The following is a 13,167-nucleotide window of genomic DNA, read 5'->3' as shown; positions in this document are numbered from 1 at the left end:
TCTGGGGAGTAGGTGATGGCTATACACAAAATCTTAACAGATTTTATGTTTATGAAACTGAAACGTGCTTTAGTCATAAAATTTGGAATGTCCAACCAGAAAACAAAATATGTAACATAAAGGTAAATAAATAAAAACAAAAACATGTGAATGTGCCCATAAACAAACTATTGCACTTGACCATAATCTAAAGATTTGCATCTCTCTCGCTCATCCCATGAAATTTCGCTTGTTCGACCACCAACATTACCAGATGACACAACAATTTTGGCAACTCAAAACGTAGAGAACAGTCGGACCATATAAATTCTCGAAAGGAGACTTAGGTATAGATTCCAGTCTCACCTGAATAATAACCCCCAAAAAGACATCACGGGAGTCCCAGACGACAAGACAGCAACTGGTGTTCCTGTATACAGCTGGGAAACTGTAAGAAACTCAAAAGTTAAATTAAAATGGAAAAACATTCCCAATTGTAACAATGAAATTAAAAACAAGGGTAAATTAATCTGGCAATGAGTACAAACTACGATGGTGCTCATGCACGAGGCATGAACACATCATCACTTGACGAAAAATTCTAAGTTCACATTTCATGTTACACATGTTACACGAGGATGAATAGTGTTTTCTTTGGCTGAGTAAGAAAGAAATAAACAAGAATACTATGTTGGAGGGAAGAATCCCCTGAACCATTAAACAAAACTGAGACGACCCTAGCAACCAAGTGTGAAAATAAATAACCGGCGACAACAACTACGTAGCCTATCAATATGAGCCCAATTGAAACAAAAATATACTGTACATATGTCCCCTGCAACACGGAATGGGACCCAAAGATTGTGGCTACAGGTTCGACATTGGGATTAAGTGATTAAGTAGTTACTCCAACACTGCAACCTCCTGATCGACTCTCCAGTAGTTGGCGTCATTGAATTCCTTCATCCCAGCACCACCGTCATCTGAATCCTCCTTTTCTGGTTTCTTTGGAGTGATATTCCTTTTCAGTGGCCCAGCTTCCCCAACTATTCCTTCCTTGAGAGCCTGTTCCATTGCCTTCTCTGTACCCTCTAATTCCACACCCACAAATTCCACATCCTCTTCGAACAAAGAAGGCACGGCAACACTTTTCTGACTCGAATCAGATTTAGCAGAAGCATCAGAGGAATCTGTAGAAATGATTTCCCCATTTGTTACAGGGTCTCCACTTGAAGTGGGACTAGTGGGGGCGGGGCTAGGCGCTACTGAATTCACAAGATTGTCAGTGATGTTGCTTTGGTCATCAAATGGATTAACACTAGATCCACCAACTTGAAAACCCGACCCCTCCCCCCATGCTACCCACTCAGGTATTGGCCTGTCTTCAAATGGATCATCATTGTCTGGTGTCTCAAAACGGAAGAAACCTAAGTCATTAGAGGCAGCGGTCTTCTCATTCTGGGAATTTGAGTCTTCATCATTCCTAGCGTTGTTCAGATTGAGTCCATTCAGGACATTTGCATCAAAACTGGATGAACCATTAGCAGAAGTTCTACTCTCGGTCATTTCCTCATCCTCTCCTACCACAACCTCATCATCACTACTGCTGTTACCACTGTTAGATATTCCATTCAAGTTAATATCATCCATCATGTCAGAAGATGAGGTGTTCACAGGTGCATCACCAGCATTTCTATCATCTTGGAATGCAAACCAGTTGGAATTTGTGAACAAACTGCTGCAATGAAAAACAAAAAATTGTCATACAATAACCAAATTGGCCTCCTGAAAGGACTCTGCTCACAGGTCACAAAATTTCAATCTGTTTGTCCCTTTATATTCTGACATAACTTCTTCATCCCCTAGTCTTCACAATTACATGTATTTATTTGTTGGAGGTGGTGGAGCTAGGAATAAGATAGAAGGATTATTACACCCATATGTGAAAGAAAATTGCAAAACTATTTCTCAGTTGGAACACCTAAAAGTACAGAACTAAGAAGTTACGTTGCCCCATAATTCCAGCTCAAACCATCACGAAAAATGCAAGAGACTCACCTCCCTTGGTCATCACCCAACCTTAGGGATGAAATTACAACTTCAGCAGATTCATCATCAAAGTAGACATCCTACAATTCATCAGATTCAAATGTCAAACACTGGAGCAATTCATTAAAAGAGAGAAGACACGACCAAAACATTTCTCTGCACTCCTCTAAAGTAAGCAATTTGGGGTATGGAAGCATAAAATAATGCAGATGAGAAGTGAAATTGGTGATGCAGTTTACCTCATCATCACGATCAAGAGATCCATGACCCTGAGAATACAAATCATAAATGGATCTCAAAGAATTTATATTAAATTTTGGTAGAAAGTTATTTAGATTCAGAAGACAGCGCCCCCCCACTCCCCCCAGCCCTGTTGACATTTACCTCGGCATCGTCATTTTCATATATGGTGTATCTAAATGCTTGGCTTAAATTATTTGCCAGAGCTGCAACATCATAATCTCTGTCATGAACATCTTCCTCATCACTATCCCTTGTCCTGTCTTGCAATGCAGAAGGCCTCCTGCAAAAGAGTTACAGAATAATCATTTTTATGGAATTATAGTGCAGTAGGGCCTGATGAAACCTTTGTAGAAGAGGAAAGTAGCAATGTTCTGCATGCAAAAATTAAGAAATTAAACAATAAAAAATACACACACCCACAGACATATATACACACATCAGCTACACAGTAACAATAGGTCCGCCTAGAGACTAAAGACAGACTTCTCTCATTGTATTGGACCTTGTAATTTTTTTCAAATTGCATTGTCCTCAACTAAATCAGGCCTGAAGCTTCAGACGCTGGAAAATATGCCAGTAGGCTAACATGTAAGTTGAACACAATATGTGATAAATGGATAATGACAACTTTTTAATAATTCAAACGCAATTGCAAAACAACAAGAGAAACGAGACCTACCCGCAAGCCCATCGATAAACATTCTCAACCATATTACGCTCCTGTAACACAGTAGTCTGCCACGCACTCCATTCATTATTTTCCTGAAGCACAGAGAATAGATTGCATGAGACAAGACAGCAAAGATATGAGAAAATTATGTGAAACATATTTGCAAACTCCTCCAGGTTCTATTCTTCGGAGCAACAGTACATTTTACATTTTCAATCTAAGGTTTTACAACCAGAACATGCCATCAACCAAGATAAACTATTGAATTCGGCACCAACCTGAAGATGTCTTTGAATGCGACTATCACTGTTCCCCAACTGAATTAGTTTATTTGCTATCCTTGTCAAGTGTCCAAAGTATCCTGCTCGAGGTGCCTGTCTTCTAGAATCTGGTATAGTTGGCTGCATTTGATTGTAATATAACCAGAATATAACTCTTGTATACTCAACGAAGAAATGGTAAACAAAGGCAGTGTAAGTGAAGTTTATACTCATGGACAATCTATTAATCACACTAATAACATGTGAAAATGTACCAGGACTAAAATGAGCAAAAAGTCCAATGAATGACAGTTAGGCACACACAACAATAAAAATTGATAAACATTAACAAGCTTTACCTGATTAAGTAGGTCAGCATGCGTAGGACTTTTTTCTGTTTCAAGAATTTTTCCAACCAAGCTACAATCTTTAAGAAGATGACTAACAATGGTATTGTTTTTGCTTTCCAAGCATGAATATATGATGCTCTCCACATGATGATGTAAAGCATTATTATATGGGTACCTGCACCAGAAATAAGATTATTAGAACGTAGCATTAGAAAATCTAACTGCTGACAACCGAACTCCAGCAAAAATGAGATTCAAGATTGCTGTGTTGTGTAAACTACCATACATCATGGAAAGAAATAATAAACAATAGCAAATCAAATCCTTACTCAAAGAAGAGATCAAGAACTCTCTGAATTGTCCCAGAGCTGACCAATTCCTTCTCAGCTGCCTCATTGCTAGTTTTCAGCAACACCGCCAGGAATTCAACAATCTACCATCAAGTACCACAATTTGTACAAAATTGTGAAATCCCCAAGGTAAAGACATATAAACACAAGACAGAGCAGCTCTATATATCAACAGAACTATGGGTGTACAATTTTCATTCTATATATGCATGACTTTTCCTTCCAGAGCTTTAAAGGAACAGACAAACATCAAATTTCGGTAGATTATAATGTAAAAGAATTCAAGATAGAAACCAAACATTCGGATAGAATTCTTCAATTTCCTATAATATAAAGGATAGCAATGTCTTTCATTTCCTGCAACAACTCTCTCAGGACAGACAACAACTTTAGGAGTTGCACTAAGGAAAAATATTTAATGATAGCATTTTCACTAACCTTCAAACGGTGTTTTCCAAGGGGGGGCCTCAATTCGCCATATGTTGTGGGTAAAATCTTCTCATCAGATGAAACATTCAAAAGCATCAGCAACTCACCTGAATGAAAAGTTTTAGATGCTTGTTTCTTCAGTACATGGAACATCACAAACAATGTGTTCATACATTTAAAGAGAAGTTCAACAAGCTAACATAGTGTGACATTGGCTGATATCTGACTGTTTGGTGAGGTCAAAATACTCTGCTCTCAAAAATGCATCTCCCAAGATCATTTAAACAAAAGTGAGGATTTGGCCTCAAACTCCCTACCGGAACCCCCACAAGAAGAGGAAACGAGAAATTAAACCATAAAGAATATCATCTTCTCGACCCATATATACTGCATCCATGTAAAATCTTTAAACTCCTTTTCGCTATTACCACATGCATCATCGTGATACAGCAGTACTGTATTATCTCCTTGTGTGCATTTTCATCTCCTTGTCTACGTTTTGACAAATACTTGGAATTAAGAAGGAATGTTTTGAAAACCAAGGTATACACCCGAAATATAGACATTATTTTAGCAATGACATTTTGTGGAGTTCAAGCAAACTAATTTTAGTGCCACGCAGCATAGTACAGTAAGTATACAGCAAGGAATGGAAAAATGTTCACCCAAGTAAAGAATAAAAATTGATATGATATTAGCACATCCATGTCTAACATCATTCCAAGCAGTGGCAAAAGTGTGAATCTGATCAAATTTAAATCGAACCAAAATTGGACTGAATGAACATAAAAAATCTACCCATCAAACTGACCTGACCTTTTCCCATTTCTATCACATATGTACTTGCAATATGGACAATAAAAATCAATTGCCAACCAAGACGTAGGAAAACTCGTGGAAGTTTAAGCCAACTGGTGCATTTATTTCATTATATTTTTAAGAAAAATATTGTCATCTTATGGCAATACGACTCATAATTTAATGAAAAAAATTCTGTCACCTTATGGTAATATGATAGATCAATATGCAATATATTTATATTGGTATACACCAACTCTGGACATGCACATTCAGGGATCCAACCAAAATTGATTCTCTCAAGACTGGACTATCCATTGGTTCAACTAACAGTCAGTCAAATCATGGATCCTAGTGCAAAAGGCAAACGCTGAATAACGAATACTTGCATCATCAAATTCTCAAGAAACATACGCTACATATTGAGTCATTGACAAAACATAAAAATCCAGGACTCAGTAGCTGAGAAAGTAACAGTTGGAGAAATCCCAAAACTGTGTTTGGATAGTCTAGTCCATAATAAATTACAAAAACAAAGTCCTGCAATAAAATTCAATTCCAACTGCATAACATGAGAGAACAAGCCAAAGGTACAATATCGAGAATCATCAGCTTCAGACTCACCTAGTTTCGGGAGCATTGCACCAACAGTATCAGGATTAGCATTTATAGGTGATTCATACACATTTTGACTTCTGAAGGAGTACATTACTGGCGAAGGAATTGATCTTTTAGGATCCAACAATGAAATACAAACAGACAGCGAATGGACAAGCGCAGATTTTGAATTTGAGTCTTCAAGTGCATGACCAAATATCCTTGCCACAAAACTGCATATAAAGAAAGCTATTGAGTCAAAACACTCACTAAATCATTATACGACAATTGGGGCCAAAAAATTGATCCTCAAGTTGAAGCTGTACAAACCTTGGACTGGATAGTTGAGTGGCCAGAAGGGATGGTGCATTCCTCGTTATGGAACATAATGTTTCAGCAGCATTAGCATGTACTTCGGGAGGACTCTGGTGGCCACAGAATAAATGCCATTATTAGATAGTTCACACATCATGAAGCCACTCATGAAAATGTATATTCAGCAAACAATCCTCAAGAGAAAAGAATGAATATAAGTCCAACACTGAACCATACAAGATAGTAAATCCAAAGCACACCCCAACCTCAGATTTTCAATTGTAAAGAAAGATATAACATGAGACAAAGCATCACAAAGAACAGGAATAAACCTGGTTCTAACTGAAGCAGGATGAGAAATAGAATCAGCATATTGCATATGTCAAAATGAAGTTACATAATAATGAAACACAAGAGTTCACTTCATATATACATGATTTTATGGTGTTTCCCAGATAAATAAAAAATAGTAAGAAACCACTTAGGACCAGTTTATAGAGGTTCTACGAGCAAATTGATTCATAAAGGACATGTGTAGCAAACCCAAGTACCCAAAAAAGAGAAGGTCCATAATATATGTTGTCAACTGAGTCACCATACGACCACACATCAGTCACATCCAAGTCTGGAAACAAAATTGACAGTTGACTTGAGTTTAATATACAGATACTGGCCACAGAAAATCTAAGTTAAAGGGTGACAACAGCTTAGTATGCTATTAGTGCTATTTTATATCAGTAGTACCTTTCCCAACTGGCATTTGAAACTAGAAATAAATGAATGGGTACCACTCCTACATCAACAGCAAAAGGTTCTTATACAGACACACACTGCCAGTTTCAAACTTACAGAGGTATTCAGTTTATCCACAATCATTTCTAACAAGTTGCTATCAGCCAACCACTGCATAACATCAGAGGAATTTGGATATAGATGATCATCAGCACCTACAAGTCGCACCAAGACCTGATAAAAAAGCTAATGAGAAGAGAGAATAACATGAAAGGAGCAAAAGCAGCACAAGCTCCCACAAATTGAGACAAAGGATTAGAGCCAAATATAGAAATATATATATAAGACTCAACCTCCATGATGGATGTAATACCAATCAAATCAACTAGCTGCTTAAGAACATCTTGGTGGGCCTGCAAGCAATATTACTCATAATATTATTATTGAGTGGAAGGAATATTTCTTTGTCAGAGAAGATCAAAGATAACCAAAGCTTCACAGAACACAGTAGAACCATATGGGCATTGTTTGCTTTGATTGATATGGAAGATACAAGTTATTTCACCCAATAAGTCATTTGAACTGGTTGAAAGAAGTTCACAAAATCAACAGCTTGCACTATTTCCCATAATCAGACTGATTACAATTATTTGGGAGGGTGACAGTTCCAACACAAAGTAGGTGGCAGGAGCAAACAATCATTACTATCCTCACTTTTTTCTCAATTAGATTACTATTGCACTCCAGCATTATCGAAGGGCCCACTCATGGGATTAGGCACCCAAAATCATCCCTCAAAAGCTCATATTTTCTTTTTGAGACATCTCACCATCTCAAATGGCATAAATGTCGTTGTGGCCCTTATCACCTGATTGGATCATGGCAGCCAAAGAAAGGCATCCTCACGTAATATACCATCCCAGTTAATTTACTGAAGCAAAATTTGATTTAAAAACCCTGCAGCAAGATCACTTAATATCCTCCGTCATCCCTTCAAATGAAGCAAACACACCCATAGCATACACTTACAATTTCACTGGTTAAATGGAAGCTGAGTTTCGCAGCTTCAGATGCTCTACAAGATTTAGCTCGTAACCAGAGCAGGATATTCTTAGAAGTAACTCTGAACATATTTTTCTCTCTCTTAAGTTTTTGAATTACCTTGAGGACATAATCACAGATCGAAAAAATGTATAAAATTTGCTAGAATCAAGAAAAAGGTGGTTCAAGGAAACACACAAGTTCTTGCAAGAGATCCTTCTTCCTGGATTGCTCAGAACTCAAGTTGTTATTATTATTTTGTATTCTATGAAAGACCTAATTAGCAAAGATAAACTGCATGCGCATTTAGGATGTAATAATCCCACTTCATTTAGCCAATACTAAAGTTGAGCAACCATGGGTAGGAAAAGCATTTTTCCAGTTAGAGTGATCCAGGAATAAAATAGCATCTGGACGATAAGGTTCAGCTTTCTGTAAATTAAATTACTACCCGAAAAAGACCTTATGCCGTTTGATATCAACAACCAAATGGATATTAGAAAAAAAGGAAAAAAAAGTTCAAGGATGTGATGCACGAGATAGCAGATCACAAGGCAATACACAAATGATCCTCCACCCAGCCCCCAATAAAAGGGCAAGGAAGAGGGGGAGGGGGAGGAAACATTGATTAGGCATCTAAATTTTAACAGTTCATGGTATAATCGTATAGGCATGAATTAGCATGCATGGTTCAAAAGTATCGAAGTTTTACTTAAATCACCTTGACATAATTCATCAGTGGAATAGTCTTCCGTAACATTAGGCACACCACAACCTGCATAGGGATTACATAAAACAAGTCAGTCACAAGTTAATAAATCAACAGCTTTGAGTAGGAAATACTCCCGAAGCTTATTAAGCAATCAATCACACCTTACTAAAATAACCAGCCAACAGTGCACTATGAGCATGGTTTGCTTCCAAAAAAGAGAAGAGTAAATCCATAAGCTGCAAAAACATAAAAGGATTTGATTGATCTATCAATTGAAGCGACCACTAAATTTGTCAGTTAAATGTATTTCGTCAAATGTCCCATATGATGATCTAACCTCCTCATCCTCCACCAAAGTCTTCAAGATGACATCAATTTCACAGGTAAAAATTTCACAGGCAACAAAAGGATACCTACATTGTTAAACAAAAGTTTGAGCCACAAATGAAAATAAACCTAACAAAAATTGGATATAGATTATAGACTATTGGACCAAAGCTTTTTCTCAAAAACTATATTGACCTACTTGAAGGTCCGTTTGCTATCTGCATCCTCTAGGGGCTCCTCAATAATATATTTCAGCAGCTGCTCAACCTGAGCTCTATCTCTCAAACTGAAACCAATTAGCATTAAAGTTAAAAGCATTATTATCATTTCAGGATTTCCTCAAGGAAAGATAACTGGCACATAACTTTAAGTTATTTATGGTACACAATGAGGAAGTGAGGAAGGGCATACAAATTTATGAGGCGACTGTTTAATGCTTTGCACTCTTGAATTATCTCCTCTTCATCCAAAAGCTCTTCCAGTGTAAAATTTTCTTTGTCTAGCACACTCTCGACCTGAAGCAACATAATATAGACATCAGGACACTAATAAGGAAGAAAGACAAAGAAGGCAAGTTACTAAACAGATGTTAACAAAGAATAAGAGCATATTTAGCAAGTAAGCTCAGCAAGCTTGAGTTTAACTTTCAATCTTTCAAGCCAATAAGTTGAGACGAAAATACACTTGATAATCTATGGAGTGGTCTTGTTGCTACCTTCTCATAAAGCAAGGCTCAAGTGCTTGATAAGAAGACCTTAAGAAATAACCAATCTTGATCATTTTTTCCAAAGCATAATTACAAAAGATGTCAGGTTTGAAGACTAATAACCAACAACCTATATAAAGTTGCACAAGTCGGGCCATCAAGACCAGGTGAGGGGGGAGTTTATATTCAAAGCAGTTAAGATTATATTGTTACTAGAAGTATCCTAAAGCTTTCTTCAACAATATGTCGCTGCTCTAATCTTCTTTATCATATTATCCTTTTCCAACAACAAATAACAGCAAAGAGTCAAAATTCGAAATTATTAATTAATTAGCAGTGAATAATTTGCTCATTCTTTGCAACTCAAATCATCTAATAAATATAGTGTTATTATTCATTCTTTATATGAAATGATTGCTCTTACTTAAACTGAATATCAAATTGATGTTTCCATCTTTACTAATTCAAAGGATCACTTTTCCAAACAGAACTACTATATTCAGTACACTAACGGAGGAGAGTTGGGTTCAATCTCTTCTATGTTGGTCCTAATACTCAAACACAATTTATACAAGGCAAAGCCATTCATTCGACAACTGGAAGAGTTAGATATCTGTTTCCTATACTGCTTCTGATGAAAAGAAAAACCAGTCTCCCATTCCAGATATCTGATATGAACCATTTTCTGGGCCATCTGGTTTCTTCCAGTTCTTTTTAACTTCTTAACATAAGATAGCAAAAGTTTCAATTCTAAGCATCCAGATGATCATCATATATTTATTGAACATATTTCCAGATATTTCAGAATTACAGAAGAGAACTTTCCTTTACTAGTTATTTGGTAAGGTGGTGCATTATCAATTTCAATGTTACTGTTTTGTAGTTGGTATCGCTGAAACTGTGAGTATAATTGTCCCAGCAAGCATCTACCAGGCTATATGGGATCTATAACCAGAACAGGTTTGAAGACTATGAAGAGGGATCTAAAGAGATACACTTGTCCACTTCAAACAAGTCACCAGTTGGAATTCAAAGCATACGGTCCTCTGACAGTACCACGCAACCTACTTAACAAAAGGGCAGTTTCTGCAGGTCTACTAATTTAAACTTCAAAAGATCATGCGACCCAACCATCACATAACATAGAAAAGAGAGTAGATTCCAAGCAAAAGGGTCCCACTAAGAAAGTAACAAATCGCTAAGAGCATAACATTCAGATGACAAAGTAAATGCCCTCATAATCTAATGTCCATGCACCTGTTTGTATAGAAGGTGGTGAGTTATAAATTGGGTGATCCTAAACTACTTAAACTTGCATCCAACTGGGAAAAAAATTGAGGCAATGCATATTAATAGTTTAGAAGATAAAGAGATCCAGGAATTTTATCAATGTCTTCTCAAATAACAGACCTATGGAAGGACGACAGCCAGAGATTTACGACATTACATCAAACTCCGACCAATCACTGGCAAAGTTCAATTAATGCAAAAAATGTAGGAAGAGAATTACGTGAAAATGCAAACAGAAAAAAACCAAAGATCCTAAGTTTCCATCATCAACAAATAAACGAATCACATTCCTTAACTGCAAAATTTGTTAAATATATAAAACTATCCATTGCCACTCCAATAGCAAAGTAAACGAAACTCAGCGCAAAATTCCAAACCAACCAAAAAAAAAAAAGAAAGAAACTTAATTCAACCCAAAACCACTTCATGAACCACGCAATTCAGACCTAAGAATCCAAACTCTCAACCAAAAACGAAACGCCAAACATTCGTTCTGTTGACTTACAGGAGAAGACGCAGAAAGAGCTGTGAGCTTCCAAAACATATTGCCTAGGCGCGAGCACACAGAGGCACAGCGGTGGTGTGTATCGGCAGGGAGCGACGGAGACGCGAGCAAGGGGGAGGTGGACGAAGCTGAACAGATCTGTAAACCCTAAAATCTGAATCAATACAAGGAATACAGAGATAGAAGACAGCTCCAGATCAAACGAAAAGCTCCAGAAGAATTTGGAGCGAAAGAGGAGTGGTGGGGGCAATGAAAAACCCTAATTTCTGGAGGAAGATCGAATGAGGAAGGAACAGAAGCCCAAGAGATCGAGCGCGGCCTGAGTCCTCCTTTTTCCTTTTTTCTTTCAATAATGAGAATTATTAATTAAACAGAAATAATAGTAGTAGTAATACAGACCATGGGGGGAGGGGGGGTAGATGGTATATGTTTGCGTATGTATAACGTATAATTTTCAGTTTTTTATCATGTCTGAGTAGAATAAAGGGGTGGGGCAAGAGCAAGCACACATCTCTGATGTTGTGGTTATTGTGTTTCTACTGGAATATTTATTTGAAAATATGAATATAAAATAAAACAAATAAATTGGACTTTTGCTCATATATTCAAATTCGAATTTCATAATTATTTACAGACTTGTATACTTCAAAGGGAATCTGTCAGTTTTGTTTTCTAGTGTTATGATGTAATATCTGTGAGAATTTTAAAAACGCTTTTTAACTTCTTATTTTAGAAAATCGTTTTAATGTATTTTGAATGTCAATTTTTACTTCTTAACCTGTTAAGAAATAAGAATTATATTTTTAAATTAAAAATAGTTGTTTTGATTTTTCTATAAATAAATTAAAGTTAACTTTTGACTAATATATCTTCATTATAATAATTTTTATTTATTATTCAAATTCACACGTCTAAAGTTGATACTGGAATTTTTAAATAATTTGACGCTATTAAAATTTATGTTTTCTCATTTTATATTTAATTTTTGATCGAGCGAAAGTCACAAGTATTGGAAAATAAAATTTAAAAATGAAAAAAAAAACTAAAATTGAAATGTTAAGGAAAACAACTTAATATTTATAATTTTACCGATAAATTGCATAAATTCGTATGAAATTGCTTATATTTTTTGACTTAAAGCATCTTATTTTAAGTAGTTTAAACACATAAATTGTTGATAAGAAACACTACTTTTTAACTTATTTCAGCATTAAACTGATAACATCCCAAAAAGAATGTGGTAATCAAAATGTGCACGAACGGTTTATTTCTCAAAATTTGAGTTTTTGAAGGAAAAAATAATTTGCAATTTACTCTCTTAAAAGTTTTTATCATTCACTATCACAATTAATTTTCAAACGCGTTATATGCATTTTTAGGATCCACGCATCCTAATATTTTGCCTAATTAAGTATACTTCCTATTAGATTGAATTACTTAAAATTTCCATCTCGCATGTAACTCCAGTCAGCAGGTCCCCTCGAATTTTACATTTGATATTTCAAAAGTACCCCTCACAAATTTTTTACTATAATGTGATTTTTTTATATATATTAAAATCACATCTCGACCAAAATTTAGGTAAAACACTCATGGTCACTTCACCAATGCTGCACTACTTTAAAGTGAATAATATTGACGATAAAGAGAGCAAAGTTAGATATGAAGACATGATGATAGCGATACAGAGATATGGAAAAAATAAATAAAATTAGCATTATGTATTATTATCTATTTTTCATCATTTCGCCAAATTTTGTACTTATGGTAAAAAATAATAATAATACCAACTTAAGTGAATATATTTCTAGGGT

At 35.9% G+C, this 13,167-nt stretch overlaps 1 protein-coding gene across 2 annotated transcripts; it reads right to left on the bottom strand.

The window, feature by feature from the left end:
* Positions 1-466: 466 nt before the first annotated feature.
* Positions 467-11,739, bottom strand: LOC105170723 (uncharacterized). 2 transcript variants are annotated; one of them, XM_011091612.3, is made up of 19 exons: positions 11,354-11,739; positions 9,264-9,367; positions 9,052-9,138; positions 8,863-8,938; positions 8,687-8,761; positions 8,535-8,588; positions 7,126-7,185; positions 6,890-7,006; positions 6,056-6,150; positions 5,753-5,958; positions 4,340-4,437; positions 3,881-3,984; positions 3,561-3,726; positions 3,220-3,342; positions 2,951-3,033; positions 2,413-2,551; positions 2,268-2,297; positions 2,038-2,108; positions 467-1,717 (listed from the first exon to the last, which is right to left on the bottom strand). In XM_011091612.3, exons 1-19 carry the CDS (start codon positions 11,390-11,392, stop codon positions 883-885), a joined length of 2,562 nt encoding a protein of 853 aa, XP_011089914.1. In that variant the 5' UTR covers positions 11,393-11,739; the 3' UTR covers positions 467-882. The 2 variants fall into 2 exon arrangements, with proteins under 2 accessions (XP_011089914.1, XP_011089916.1); XM_011091614.3 differs by having other exon boundaries at positions 467-1,714.
* Between the last annotated feature and the right edge of the window lie 1,428 nt (positions 11,740-13,167).

This window comes from Sesamum indicum, linkage group LG9 (genome assembly GCF_026168435.1).
Source record: "Sesamum indicum cultivar Baizhima isolate 11 linkage group LG9, ASM2616843v1, whole genome shotgun sequence".
Taxonomy (NCBI): Eukaryota; Viridiplantae; Streptophyta; class Magnoliopsida; order Lamiales; family Pedaliaceae; genus Sesamum; species Sesamum indicum.
Note: the sequence above shows the minus strand (reverse complement) of the source record. Positions and strands in the feature narration are given on the sequence as shown.